Source organism: Schistosoma mansoni, chromosome 4 (assembly GCF_000237925.1).
Source record: "Schistosoma mansoni strain Puerto Rico chromosome 4, complete genome".
Lineage (NCBI taxonomy): Eukaryota > Metazoa > Platyhelminthes > Trematoda > Strigeidida > Schistosomatidae > Schistosoma > Schistosoma mansoni.
This window is the reverse complement of record NC_031498.1, coordinates 25,842,889-25,859,094: the sequence shown is the minus strand read 5'-3', so window position 1 is coordinate 25,859,094 and position 16,206 is coordinate 25,842,889. Positions and strand designations below refer to the sequence as shown.

At 37.3% G+C, this 16,206-nt stretch overlaps 1 protein-coding gene across 1 annotated transcript; it reads right to left on the bottom strand.

The window, feature by feature from the left end:
• Nucleotides 1-8,331: 8,331 nt before the first annotated feature.
• On the bottom strand, nucleotides 8,332-12,388 carry Smp_210270 (putative dead box ATP-dependent RNA helicase; the record flags this gene model as incomplete). Its single annotated transcript, XM_018797316.1, has 3 exons — nucleotides 8,332-8,557; nucleotides 10,417-10,729; nucleotides 12,154-12,388. The coding sequence occupies 3 exons, from the start codon at nucleotides 12,386-12,388 to the stop codon at nucleotides 8,332-8,334; spliced, it is 774 nt and encodes a 257-aa protein (XP_018652370.1).
• Nucleotides 12,389-16,206: the final 3,818 nt, after the last annotated feature.

Sequence of the window (16,206 nt, the reverse complement as noted above, 5' to 3'; positions counted from 1 at the left end):
GTGTAATATAATTATTTACAAGTGCAGTATGGTGTCCTAATAGGTGGCTAGAAAATATTTGAATGTTCAAGCATAGTTCATCAGTCATTTGGAATCTAAGCAGTTTCAAGTTTTTGGATTGAAATAAATAATCTCTTGAATTACAAGCTATTATTGACAGAGGCTATCAACAGTCTTGTTCTTTATCTATGACACCACGGATTCGGAAAACCTCTACGTAAAGAAGAAGAAGTTAAAGGGAAGAACTGCCTTGACTTGATTTGCATTTGTCAGACTTGTTTCATCCTTAAGTAAACAAAGCGCTATATTTGGTCTCAAGAGTTCGCCCTGAGCTCAACGTTTTGTAGATTACTTTTTTAGAGATTTATCTGAACCAATAGCTAACTGAGTTTTACCTGGGATTACTATTGGGTTTTTCCGATTTTTCATGTCTAGGCAAATTTCAAAATATCTCGGCCTCTTAGATTAACTATTTTATCGGTTTCATCCATTTCGGGAAGGTTGTTTTTCCACGGTTTGACTTCGCACGTGATCTGGCTCTTCTATCACAAACGCAATAACAAATGCAGGAGAAAACGACCAGTGTAGCAGCAGCCTCAGCAGCAGTAGGTCTCAATATCAAAAAGGCAAAAGCAAGACTCTCCGATGCAATACAACAAGCACCAATCAAATTACACTTGACAGAGAAGCTTTGGCGAATGTAGAAACCTTTACATATCTGGGCAGCATCACTGATGAACATGGCGGATCTGATGCAGATGGAAAGGCGCAGATTGGCAAAGCAAGAGCAGCATATTTACAACTGAGGAACATCTGGAACTCAAAACAATTGTCAACCAACACCAAGGTTAGAATTTTCAATACAAATATCAAGACAGTTCTACTGTGTGGAGCGGAGACGTAGAGAACTACGAAAGCCATTATCCAGAAGATACAGGTGTTTATTAACAGTTGTCTACACAAGATACTTCGGATCCGTTGGCCAGACACTATCAGCAACAAGTTACTGTGGGAGACAACAAACCAGATTCAAGAGGAGGAAGAAATCAGGAAGAAGTGCTGGAAGTGGATCAGGCACACTTTGAGGAAATCACCCAATTGTGACACAAGACAAGCCCTCACATGGAATCGTGAAGGTCAAAGGAGAAGAGGAAGACCAAAGAACACATTACGCCGAGAAATAGAAACAGACATGAGAAGAACGAACAAAAACTGGATAGAACTAGAAAGGAAAGCCCACGACAGATTGGTTTGGAGAAAGCTGGTCGGCGGCCTATGCTCCATTGGAAGTAACAGGCGTAAGTAAGTAAGTTTTTTCACGGTCTATAGGTTTTCTAGGATTCGTTTAACAACTTATGTTTCATTATGGCCATTACGATCACATGTGGGCTATCTGGATACAATTTTCGGTGTATGTGGGGTGATAAATTCAAAGGTCTTTTTCACGAGACATCGACACATCTTACAGTAACTGCCTTCAGCTGACTTACAGTCATATCGCTAGTGAGCGTTTGACACATGTAACATGAATGCCAAGTATTTGCAGAGCGATACCACTATTCTTCTGACATGTCTGAGGAAAAAATTATCAGTGACCCTAAAGCGTTTATGTCCTGAAACGTATAAAAAACAAAGACCCGCGGTGTGGTTAGGAAAATTATTTTCCACAACAATAGTACAGATGGGAGGTGTATCAACACGAGCGAAGACATACTGAAACTCGTCATAACATCGACAGCGATTAGCTCTCTCGTGAATATTGTTTCCTTCAGGGCAGACTATGAGAATGCAACTATGATCTCATAAACTTCTGCTGTAGATGACCAGACCACCTTGACAGGGTTAAGGGAGATTTACCTTCGCCGTTAGACGTGCTGAACATTACAAGTCTTGTAAGAAAACCAGCTGGTGAATCAGTCATACGATCGATTACGAAGGCTGTCCAACCAGTCAACTAAAAGCACGAGAACTAGAACTACAATCTAACTACGAAAATGAAACGACCCCAAGCTCAACGGACCCAAAAACTTAAGAGAGCAATCACTATTCGCTATGATTCTCTTATAATCATGGCCCTTGAGAACAGCTCTAAACTTTTCAGTCTGTTGGACAGAAACGGCAGGATGATGATATGACGGAATGATAAGACGCAATCATATTTTTTGATTCATTGTTGTCTTTTTCGATACTATCCCAATCTTTTATTTAATGTGATGATTATTCAATGTAATATTAGTTTGGTTTTCCGGTTTGCATACTTTTCAGTATGACACTAATTTACTGGAGTGTGATGTTTATTCAGGAATCGATATTCTTGAAACAAATTACTCTGAACCGTGCTCATCATGAAATGCTGCATGCGGTTTGTCATAACTCTGCGCATTTTTCATGTATGTGATTTTATTCTAATTATTAATCGAAATAGGTGTACAATGAATGTACAAATGAGCGTATTTTCGGCTTGATTCGTCTAGACTTTTGGGTTTAATAAATGTTCACTTGTACCAGTCTTGATATTCTTACTTTGAGTCGTGGGAATTAGTAGAATAATGATCCCTTTGTACTTGATGACTATTTGTTTTCGAACTACAAATACAATACATTCGTTCGTGCTCATCTAGTGATTCCCAGTTAAATTGCCTTATTTCTGGGACTCCTATTTTACACTATAATTCGAGTACTCCTAATCACCATAGAATTACAGTGGTCCCTCGCTTTTTAATGTGAGCATTAAGCAACACAGACATAACAGATGCTTTGGTAATAGTTAAACAGGTAGCACAAACTTCCCAAAACTGGGCCAACTCACCTAAGGGAAAGATACCAAGCACCGAAATCATCCAGGACTTCTTCGTGTAACATTAGCTAACACCAACAACGTAAACGATGATCTGCTGGTCAGTCACTTATTGAATACAGGAGCACATGTGAAGATGCTGAGTGATATGCAATATTCTGAACGGAGACGCTTTTTCATGGAAGGAATACCATCGTGAAAAGTGTCACAGGAAACATGAACAACCATTATGCGGATTGTGATATTCTGGAATGAGAGTTAATAAGTCTGTCCTTGAAGCTCAAGAGCATGTTGACGCAACAGGTGGATCGATTAGCCAAGAAGGGCCGGGATTCTAGACTCCTACTAATGAAGACAACATTCCCTTCCTCTTACAAAGCAACTGTCACTGTCGATGCACTTCGTACCAACAGACTTTGGTTACCAATTTGGATCCACATGCATCCGGACAGGCCGTTTGATACAAGAGTTAAGCGCAAAAGCAAGTTAGAGCTAACTGTTTCATTAGTGGATTGTCAAGACCAAGGAAAAACCGTAGAAAACACCATGACTTTTAATTCGGAAATCCCTGTGTATGTAGGCTGCCTGTTCATCCATATAATGCTCGTTCAGAAAATCAGGAAGCTCAAGCGTTTCATGTCGAAAGAGTCAACTGCCTGTACACGAACACCGCAAGTTACTGAACAAAATAGATGAATGGCGTGAACTAAGTAATACTAATAAAACCCATCCGTTACGAATCTAAACATGTGTATATTAACGAATTACGGACAAAGAAATAATAAAAACCGGATTGTCATCGTTCTGCAACGACGGAAAAAACGAGAATGTATGAGAAGCACAATTTACCACTTAGCGGCAAATCAAGTGTGCACTCAGAATTTTATCAATCTTGATGAATACTTATGGTGCGCAGTGAGATTGTCTAACACATCGGGATATTTAGTTGGAGTTGTCCACAGGAAGCTACCAATCCTGGCTCCCCTGAGAAAGCGATCACGCTGTCACTGGCAAGTCTGAGCTGAAACATCTTACTAACAACAAGCGTAAGAGTTACAAAAGGTTGGGTGTGTCAGCTCTACAGGTCAATCTACAGTAGGTGGACTGGGAAGCTCATCGTTAATTCGATGTAGACGCTTATCAGGATTTCTCACTGTACACGATCTTGTGTACTGCGAAAGTCCGCCATGCAAACGGCCCCCACAAATTACGAGGATCCTGCAGTCATCAAGATTCGCACTCTCAGAGTGCTAGAAGGCGAAAGGCACTACAGAGTGGAATATAAACGAACCAGTGACGGAAGTACATATGGACTGTTTAAGCTAGCAAGAAACCAATGTACAAAGGCAATAAGAGAAAATGGACTTCAGTATCAGATATAGCCATTCGATAAGTTAACCCATGATTCAAAATATTTGTTTCGTCAAGCAGCTTCCCTTCGACAATCTAAAACCCAGTTGATAAAACCTAAAGGCCCAACCAACAAAGATGGAAATGCCAACGACTATCTAGTAGAACCGTATTTTTAAACCGTCACATACTAACTTTACCGTCGACAGCTTCATTCGTAACTTAACAGCTATCTCGAAATTGGACATGAGAGCCAAAGTGGTGTATCATAAACTTTGGCATCTAAACAAGGATATTTCTTCTCACCCGGATATGGTTAACTCTCACATACTAAGAGGAGCCGCTTCAATACTTACAAAACCGTTTAGAGTGACGTTCTCACTCTTTTAGGCAAGATACAGTACTAGAAAATCGAAAGCAGGCTCACATTACGACAATTATCAAAGGTGGTTGACTCAGTGAACCTTAAAGTGCCGGTTGGTAGTACATCTCTCAGCACCCTCAAAAGTTACCGAGTCCTGATATATGAAAGTCGACGTAGTTACTTATTATTAATAACGTTTCTTTCACCTCTACAGCACGGTTTCAGGAAGTGTCACTCTCATATAATCAACTTGTAGACAACGTTGGACAAATGGATAACCACCCTCAATCGCAAGGGGAAGGTCAATGTTATATGTATTTTAACGACTGAAATCCCAGTGTTTGGTCTGAACGCAGAACTGAAGAACCAAAGTTTATTATATTGGGCCAAACTACGTTTATCTGTATAGCATGCGAAGACTTTTTGAGTGACTCTTATTAAATTATATAATAACAAAAACTTTGTGCTCAATTTAAACGATTATAATTTAAAAAACTAAACAAATTATATGAAAAATACAAAGTGCCTCAAACGGTATAGTCTGTGCTATACAGTCAAAGACTTCTCTAACACAAATTGACATACTAAACAACAAAAGTAACAGTTGATAAACAAGAGTTCGCTACCTGAAAATCAACATGAATCAGATATTTGTCTACAAGGATTTCAGCAATCCTTTCAGGAGGACAGGCTAAGGTTCACATTCGCGCAGTGAAACCATGACCATGAGCTTAGTCAAATGCAACCCTAATCTCAACAGGGTGCAGCAAATGGTATGTCTTTCACCTACGTTACATAATAAAGGCTGAGACGAGGAAAACTGGCGAACACAAAGTGTGGCTTATAAAGATCTGAATAAAGTTAAAAACAAACACGATAGAGAGAAGAAACAAATCAAAGACAATACCGTCTAATGAAATGCTGTCGAGAGATTTTTAGCGTTTTCTTTCTGTTACAATGGGGTCAGTCGTACATATCTCATTGATAAGCACAAAGGTCAAACATAAAGTCACTGATAATTGGTTGGATTAATTTATATCTCAATAATCGACTTTTTAGCGTCAGGGCAAACTTCGTTTTGCAACATATTGGTAGAGTTCCGTTGTGTGTTTATTTACTGGAGTTTAGGAAGACATTATATTAATATATAGTAATACTGAATCAGGTTATTGAAAGATCAATGGGGGCTCAAGATATCTAACTGACTGACGATTGTAGTCAGAAAAAACGCCAGGCAACTTAGTAAGATGCTTCTGTTATATCTCTTAATAGAGCGGAGAAGCGTACTAGTTTTTGATCGGCAAAGCAAATCAATTGTCAAAACTAATACTGCGTACTGAAGTACTAACCAATTTATCTGCTCGAGGTAAGCAATGATCCGTCTGGGTTTCCTGACAAAATATTCATTATTAAACCAACAGCCCGTTTCAGATAACTTAAAGCAAGTGGCGCCTTCCACAGACTTGTGATCAAGTTAGAAAAGTCACCTGTTTGTGGCGACCAACATATGCTTATTACATTACTACCCGAAAAAGCATTCGTGGTGCGAATGAAACTATTTCGGGCAGTCGTGTTCCATAAATTTCAACGACGGAAAAGTCATGAGTTAGCATTTTGTCAAGATATCGGGCCGGCATACTTTGATACTCGATGTGACCCAAGCCACATAACCTATGAACGACGATGGTACGAAAATGATTTGAGCGAATGCTGCTAGGCCACCAAAAAGTAGTGCTTTCAAACCAGAAGTGTTCGCACAGCCGTTATCGACAACGGTTCATCAATCCTTAATTTACGTTAAATCCCCAGTTTCTTAGTAGGATCTAAGCTGAAGTGCATAAAGTTGTATTACTGCCAGACATTAGTTCTGCCGCATTCATGTCTCTAATATTTAGTTAACAGTAGCCTAACATCTAAGAAAAATCGACTTTGACTTGTCAAAACGAGTATGTGATCGAAGTGGTTTCTTCGTTTGAAAAGAAGCCTTCAGATTAATGTAGAACTAATCAGATGCGAATTCTTCCCTATTACATAAGGCTGGTATCAATTCAGCCTATGTGTTTTTGTACAAAAGTGGGCCCAGTAGCCTTAACTTCACCATCACAATAGTGAATCAAATAGTTCAACCTAGATCTACTTTCAACACTTTCATCGAAATTCCGTATGAAAGTCAAAAAGTTCATAGGATAACCATCAAACTTTTTGATTTCTCTCTTTGGTAAGTCTAAAGCTTTAGATAAAATCGTTTTCCAGTCTAGGAGGAACATCAACTGCATATGAGGCAGATGTAGACTCGTATGAAATCACCTTGTCAGCCACAACATGAATATAATGTTTTCTCCCCTTTCGACGTAACCCTTCCAATCCGATTAGTCTTTCTGTCTGAGCTAAGCGCACTTTGTCAAACTTCAATCCTAACAAGAGATTCCTTCAAAATCTGATCAACAGTATGAGTTTCTGAATATGGGGGAGACAACTCAGGAATCTCATCAGTTTTGTAATTCTCCGTAGATATTGAACTGAACTCAACGTATGAATTTCTGATGAGTTACTGGTCGAAACTTTGTAGGATTTAATTTGTCCTACAGATATTCTACTAGAAGTGTAAACGCGATGCTGGCGACCCCAGAGTCTATATGAAAGCCATAGTCAGAACAAGGACAACTTGGTTTTAAACTCTATCTGTCTCTAAACGTAAAAACAATTAGTTACTACAATAATTAAAAGAATTATAGTCATTAAATGGAATGCACAAACATACAAACCAGCATTGAGTGTCTTATCTAAATGAACAAGAATCATGAGTCGCACTAATATATTACGATAATAATGTCCTTCAATTGGCAGGTTACAGGAATAGTCTACAGATACATCAGATCAAATTGACGTGATGGGCGCTTTAGCAACGATTTGATTAATTAGTTATTCACATAACTAACAATAATATTTTAACAATTTCGTGTGATCAGACTGTTCAAAATTCACTGCACAAAAGTATCACCATACTTTTGATAACCTTCATCTCACCATCGAATTATCCAAATTTACCAAAGGGAGTGATCGTACGGCCGACAGTGAGGAGAGTCCGCTCTCCCTCTCCAAATGCTCTCACATGGCCACGCGTATATAGCCTCTACCAGGGAAGTCCTACTCATTCCCCTCTCGTGCCACATGTGTTGTTTACGAAATGCAGAGGACGAAAAGCGAATGTCCGGCGCTTTAACCTGTTCGGTGGACACGCAAAGTCCACCTAGGGAAGTTGGAAAACCCCAATTCCAAACCAATGGTGCACATGGGCTCCAGTATCCTGTGGGAACAAATGGCGTATGAATCAATCATTGGTCACCGGCTACCATGGGACTGCATCTCCTCACGATGCTCCACTGCCTTGTGGATCAGACCTTTAGATCGAAGGCTCTGGGTGTGGCCTCCTAAGAAAACCACCTGCTTCAGTTTGGGCACCTGGGCAGTATCACAGCCGTCACATAAATCAAATGAGATTTGTGTGGCGCATATGTATCTGGTGTCCCTTTGTACCAATATTTATGTGTTCAAATAAATAAATAAATAAACACATTTCATATTCATTTGAACCATATAACAATATCGATATACTTTAAACACTTAATCTGTTTAGTCAATGTTGTATAATGTTTAAAAAAATACCTATGTGAAAAATAGAATAGTAAGTGAAGTATCGTTTTATCATTAAAATAGCTGTTCAAACAACAATTTCTTTTAAGATCTGCAAAAAATAAAAGAATGAATTATTTATGAAATCAGAGATAAAAATGAGGAATATATATCTATTAGAATCAGATTAGGCCATCAAAAGACATATCACACCAATAATTAACAGTAAAATTGTAATAGGCATTACAAATACAAGGTAAGATAATAAAGGTATAGGAACAATAACAGAGAAAGACTGTTGACTATTTATATTTTTGAAGTTATAGTCTTTTGGACAATTGAGTATAGGATGTTTAATTTCAGTAATATATATAGAATCACCATTAGTGTTATCAGTTTTCGTTGATGGGAGACTAAACAAAAAACAAAAAACAAAGAAATAATGAAAGTCTGAGATGAATAGAACAAGAGTTAATCTAATTATAAACGCTAAATGATTGAATATAAATATAAAGTGATATTGCATTGAAAAATCGGTTTGAAGCGAGGTCGTCCACTTCCAATGAGGTTGAATCAAGTAATCACAATGTGTCAGCTAAGGTTTACATTTCCAGCTATTAGATGATAAGCACAAATCAACGTTTAGTAAGTGAAATCTTGTATGTTTTTTGGGTTACATCAAGAATAATATGGATTTTGCATACACATTATAACATTTAATCGGTTTACTTAACCTACCTTCTATAAGGATGCATAACATAAGTGAATATTACTGAATACATGTTGGCAAATTTATGGTATCAAGCTATCATAGATACACAATTATATTCACTCATCAAAAGGGGAGAAGAATAAGACTTGATAGTCAGATCTTCATTTCATTGATATTTAAGTGACCTATGAAGTCTGTATCTTACAGTCGTTTACGTTTTAATGATATTTAATATTTCATACATAAGTGTGAAATTTTACGGAAGGAAAACCTATTTCTTTGGTTAGTGGTATTGATTCTGACATCAAATCATTTTGGGAGTGGATGGGTTGATAATTCAGTCTCGTCAGAAGTCATCACTGAATTTCATTTATTAAAAGGGATTCTATTTGTTTATTTTAACTATTGAAAACTTCTTAATCAAATGCTAAAATTCTAATCCATAACAACAACAACAACAACGAAGTAACCGCCTATGAGCCCAAATCTTTCTGTGATGCCAATTGATATCACTTATCTGAGTGATTCGAATTGGATAGCAGTTTAAACCTGCAATCAGATCTTACAGAGATTTGACTTATCCAAAAACCCCTATGGCTAAGTAACAACAAATTTTAAGAGATCTAGAAAAAACTGGGAACTATAAGAAGCTTGAATTGTTGACGCATTTATGAGAATGGCTGGATATAATCAAAAAGGAATTATGTTGTGAATGTTTGACTGAAATTTAGATGACACAAAGCATGATTCTTAATTATTAGAACGGATAACAAACTCAAATTTAATACTAATGATTCGCAAACTTATCATCAGGTTAATAACGATTTAATTATAACCGAACACTATTGAACAGCATTACAGCAAACAGATATTTGTGAATTAACTATGTTAGATGATTGAAGATAGATGCAGGAAAATCTGGACCTAGGTTTCGTATTGACTCTCGTCAGCAAGAAGTACCTGAAATATTGATGGGATTAATAATCTTAATGGAATCCAAACATGTGTCACCCAGTTTGTCAGTCTGATACATTACCATTGAGATATTTAGGGTGCGGCCAACTTAATGTAGAACAAATATTTACGACTGATTGATCATTGAATAATGTTTTCATAGTTGAAATCATGAGTCAATTGAAGCTAGACCACCATGGAAAACCTGGAAGCACTGGACGGCCGTTTCGTCCTATTATGGGACTCCTCGGTAGTGCGCATCCACGATCCCGCCTCGCGAGCGAGATTCGAACCCAGGACCTACCAGCTTCGCGCCGGAGCACTTAACCGATAGACCACTGAGCCGACCGGCATCCAACGGTGTTAATATCTAACTTCAACTGATCCACGAAGTTAAGCAATGATTTATGCTGTGTTCGTCTAGTCAATTCATACCGATAGGACTATGTTGATGAAGTTCCATTACATCTACTAGCTTAAGTAAGTCGACATTATATGCCATATATTGAGATGTTAGACGGTTGACGATAGTTGATAAAGTTTATTGTCGAACATAATGTGTACTCAAAACTCATTTAACCAATGAATACATTAAATAAAACCTACTGATATCGTAGATGAATAGGTAAATCTAAATAACTAGTTGATTTATTTATTCCCAGTTGATCAATATTAAATTTGAATGTTAACGGCTGAGCAAGCCATTCTGGAGCTTCAATATCGACCAAATTATTTTGTATAATTAATTGTTTACTTTCATCGAAATGATCGGTAATTTTCTTTCGTAACTTAGAATATGTAAACCAATTTACAAACTGTTTAATGGTAGAATGTAGTTTTTGTTGTATTCCCGGTTGAATAATTGAAAATTTTAAATTAGGTTGATTGGAAGTCAGTTCATATGGATCAATGAAAAAACCTGAAAATTTATAAAACACACAGCTGAAAATTTATTTTATTATTATTATTTAAACACAAAAATATTGGTACAAAGGGACACCAGATACATATGCGCCACACAAATCTCATTTGATTTATGTGACGGCTGTGATACTGCCCAGGTGCCCAAACTGAAGCAGGTGGTTTTCTTAGGAGGCCACACCCAGAGCCTTCGATCTAAAGGTCTGATCCACAAGGCAGTGGAGCATCGTGAGGAGATGCAGTCCCATGGTAGCCGGTGACCAATGATTGATTCATACGCCATTTGTTCCCACAGGATACTGGAGCCCATGTGCACCATTGGTTTGGAATTGGGGTTTTCCAACTCCCTTAGGTGGATTTCCGTGTCCACCAACCCGGTTAAAGCACTGGACATTCGCTTTTCGTCCCCTCCATTCCGTAAACAACAGTAATGCCACTGTGAGAAGGCAGTGAGTAGGACTTCCCTGGTAGAGGCTATATACGCGTGGCCATGTGAGAGCATTTGGAGAGTGAGAGCGGACTCTCCCCACTCTCGGCCGTACCAGGGCATTTGGGGGCTGAAAATGAGTCAGGAAATATCCGTTAATTTATATTAAGTAGTGAATAAAAAATATAATAGAATGAAATTCAGAAGTGAATGACCTAAAAGCAGAGAATAGTCGTCCATTTTTCTTGCATATATCATTTAGATAACTCGTCTCCCATTTCGTTGTAGAATACATTAATAATAGAACAAGATTACAATCGGCTAGATTTACAAGAGATAGTCCTTACGTACATAACATGATATGTAACACATTTGTAATTCTAGTTTACAATCTTCGAGATTTCATTTTCAGATTATCGCGATCTCACACCTTTGTTATTGCTAATTTTTAACGATTGCTTTTATTCTTGAGTGTAAACATATACTAGGTTTATTGAGTCATTGCACCACTTTTCCTGTTATTCTTCCATATTTAAGACTTTATCAAACACATTACACGATCGCAAGCACACAACGTACCTTTAAACTACTTGTAAACTGCCATGTGAATCTCACTGGGAAGTTTACTTCTAAGACAATTGCACATATCTGATCGCGTTGCACAATGCAGTAAATGAACATATGTAGGTAAATTGAAGATAGAAGTTGACTGAACTTGACGTTTTTTGCAACAACATATAAAGGAAATGATGCATCGATTTCGCTTTTTTAATGGGTGACCAACAGACGTTTAGTTTTAGTAGACCTTAAATTATGAAGCAAGTGATTTGATGAACCGAGAGAGCTACCGCTAACCTCGTTTAGGCTCTCTAGTTAGTGGTATGCAAAAACAGTTTGTCCCAAGACAGATTTCATATGTTAGCTTCAAACTCACATCAATATGTATAACATTATTGATAAAAGGATTTAAAATAAAATACAACATCATAAAATACCTGATGGTAAGTGTAAATGAAGTTGACAATGCTCCAGTAAACTAATTGAAAAATCATGGAAATCACAATGTAATCGAAGATGAAAACCATGTTGAGTCATATTACAATTAAAATAAGGTTGTACAGTATTCACTGAATTATTCAATGTCATAGTAATAGGAGTAGTAGTAACAGTAATATCAGCGTAGGTAAATGACAGAATTGAAACTGTACACAGTATTAACAATTGAATCATCATTGCCTAATTGAAATAAATCACAAATGAAAAATAAAGATATTATATTTATATATACATATATAGCATAGACTAAACGCCATTTTACAAGATTGACAGTAGTTTACTAAAAATTGCTACGTAACAATAGTAAGAGAATAAAATTACTATTTACTGACTGGATAAGTATGAACTACAAGTAAATTCTTTCAGGACAAATTTAAATTATTGAATATTCAACAATGAGTGAGATGAGAGGTGTAAAAGTCTGAGTAAAGTGGTTGGTTTTACAAATATAAGAGATAGCAGTAGGCCCCCAAATGCCCTGTTACGGCCGAGAGTGGGGAGGGGCCACGCGTATATAGCCTCTACCAGGGAAGTCCTACTCACTGCCTTCTCACAGTGGCATTACTGTTGTTTACGAAATTGAGAGGACGAAAAACGAATGTTCAGAGCTTTAACCGGGTTGGTGGACACGGCAAGTCTACCTAGAGGAGTTGGAAAACCCTAATTCCAAACCAATGGTGCACATGGGCTCCAGTATCCTGAGGGAACAAATGTCGTATGAACCAATTGTTGGTCACCGGCTACCATGGGACTGCATATCCTCACTGCCTTGTGGGTTAGACCTTTAGGTCAAAGGCTCGTGGTATGGCCCCCTGAGAAAACCACCTGCTTCAGTTTGGGCACCCGGACAGTATCACAGCCCTCGCGCAAACATATGAAATGACGTTTTCTGCTCACAATGCTTTTCTTGCTCCCACTAAAAGTATTAGTGAAGCATAATAAATTCAATCTATAGTAATTACAGATTCTTCTATGTAGTACATACTTCAAGTCATATTCACTATACAGTGAGCTTATGATACCGTTGGTATTAAGTAATATGATGGATATTTTGACTTTGTTTGGACACGTTACTTATTTCACTACAGAATTTAAAAAGAACTGTTAATATCTCCCCCAGAAAACTGCTATATAACCACAATAACGACATTATGTAGTAAGAACATCGAAATAGCTATAGCTGGATATATTTATCATTGGAATGCTGTCTTCGTGACAAAAGTGACGAGTAGGATCACCGATAGACATTTATTTTAAAGCGTTAGCGTGAACGACAACCTTAAGATAACAACTTTGATATAAATGTAAAGAAGTACTTGAATGTTTATTGATTGATAGATTCCCACTTATCGATCAGAAGGGGTTTTGTGGAGATTTCAGTATTTTCATAGTTGAAATCATGAGTCAATTGAAGCTAGACCACCATGGAAAACCTGGAAGCACTGGACAATTGGTGAACGGTTGCTCAAAAACATCGTCGTTTGGTTGAAGTTAGACACAAACACCATCGGATGCCGGCTCAGTGGTCTATCGGTTAAGTGCTCTGGTGCAAGACTGGCAGGTCCTGGGTTCAAATCTTGTGAGTGCTGGATCGTGGATACTTACCGGTGAAATGTCCCATAATACAACGAAACGGCTCGTGTCCGCGCTTCAGGTTTTCCATGGTGGTCTACCTTTAATTGACTCATGATTTCAACTATGAAGATTCCTACTTAACTGCATGAGCTCCCACTATCCATAAGATGATGTACTAGCTTAAGGTTCAACTAAAAATTTGACGTTTCACGCCATAGACTGACTTTGGTGAGTGTACTATTGGAAACCAGGGAACACTAGACAGCCAGCTTCATCCTAGTATGAAATTTACTGGCAGTGAAAGCCCATGACCACACCAATATTGCATATTAACTGGAATTAGAAATGTAAATCATCCAAAGTCAACTGAGCTCGTGAATATTCACTAACGGGAGTCGCATGTTAGAACTAAACAGCGGCTGAGTGCTTTCTAGTTTTCAATGGTGGTCAAACCGAAATCCGGTTCGCAACGCAAACCCCAAAATTCAACAGTCAAGTATTATTCATTGAATTTAGTGAGATTTTTATGTACTTATCGTCTACTACGATGTACATAGTTATTAAAGTATCCCAACGGTGAAAAAGGTTCAAACTGGAATTGTTTCATTTCAGATTTTAATTTTTTTAGAAAGGAGGACTAACTGATTGAACATTAATACATCGCAAAATAACGACAATAAACATGTTGGCTTCTGAGACTACATACTCTCATAATGAGTGAATGTTTTGGACAGTTTTATAGATCCACCAGGACGTTAATTAAGAAAACAATTTAAATAGAAAGGAATTCGAATTAGACAATAACTAACTTAATAAACATCTATGTCAAAAAAGGTCAGAATTAATATTACCTACATTAATAATCCATAACATGATGTCAGTTTATTTACGACAAATTTACATGCTAGGTTCTGAGTAAATCAAGTTAAAGGTAACTCTAGGGAGAATCGCCATATGAGCTTAAGAAAATTAAAACCTAAATATCTAGATACCAAATAGTGTAGGTAGTTTATTTACTCAGGTTTGAGGTATACTTTTTGTATGGAGGTTAGTAATGTTAACTTTAAAAGCTGATTGAATTACATAGAGTGGGATTTCAGACAAGCAGTCTTGTCGTTTGAAAATCATTAAAAGCTCTAATCACTAAGCCACTGCTTCAAATGGGATACAGAGTACACAAATGAACAGTACTGAAATAATGCATGCGATCGTAATATTCTGAAAAGAAAATAACTAAGTATTATAGAAACGACATCCTGTCATTATTCATAACTAATGCTACAGACATGTTAATAAAAGTGGTTCTTATTATTTCCGAGTTCTCCAAGATATGAAACATTACATTGAATATCTAAACAATTCATATCAGGTGGATAATGGTTATTTCACATGGGACTTTTAACCTACACCAACTGAAGTGACTATAATACGAATTACACACACAGCTATTATCTAAACATGTGAAACGAACTGGTTTCGGAACAACTCAGTAGACAGTCAAGGACAGGACAGATAAGAACCTCCTTCTAATTTAGAATGACTGGTTTTACAGTAGTTCCGCACTAAACATGTGGAAAACGTTAAAATATTCGAAAACATTCTAGTGACTAAAAGTGAAGTCAATTCCGACATTTAGCACAGCAATCTTTAGGGAGATAATCAAAACTATCGAATATGAATAGTGTTACAAAATAACCGTTTACTAAACAACTTTCTAGTCATGTTAAGATATTAAATATAAATTTTTAGAGCATTAATATATAAATCATTTGATGTGTAAATGTGTTCAAATTGTAGTCAGTGAAGAACTTCCAATATATCACATTAAATAATATTTAATAAAACATCAGTTGTAGGCTGATGTAGACATGGAAACTTCGAAATGATTAACATGGGAATATACTGAATATTAGTGTTTAGTGATGAAAGTGAACTGTGGGAAGAAGTTGAGATAAAGATTAGTTGCATTAACACCGTTGGATGCCGGCTGGTTCATTGGTCTAGAGGTTAAGCGTTCGCGCGCGAGACCGAAAGTCCCGGGTTCAAATGCCACGTGCGGGATCTTGGATGTGCACTGCTGAGGAGTCCCACAATAGGACAAGTTGTCCGTCCAGTGCTTCCAGGTTTTCCATGGTGGTCTAGCTTCGATTAACTCATGATCTCAACTATTAAAATTACTAAAATATCCACAAAACCCCCTTCTGATATTTAGTTTACTTAATATATTGTAAATTTTTTTCGTGTCAGAAAAATCATTCCCTAGTTCATGTGTTATATGGATTTTAGTGTGAATCATATTAAAATAACCAAAGATGACTGTTGAAAACAACATGGCCCAAAATCGTTTGCAATGGCGGAGGTGCATCCACTCTTTGTGTTCGTCCAAATCCTAATCTTCTGAATTCTTCATGTCTAAC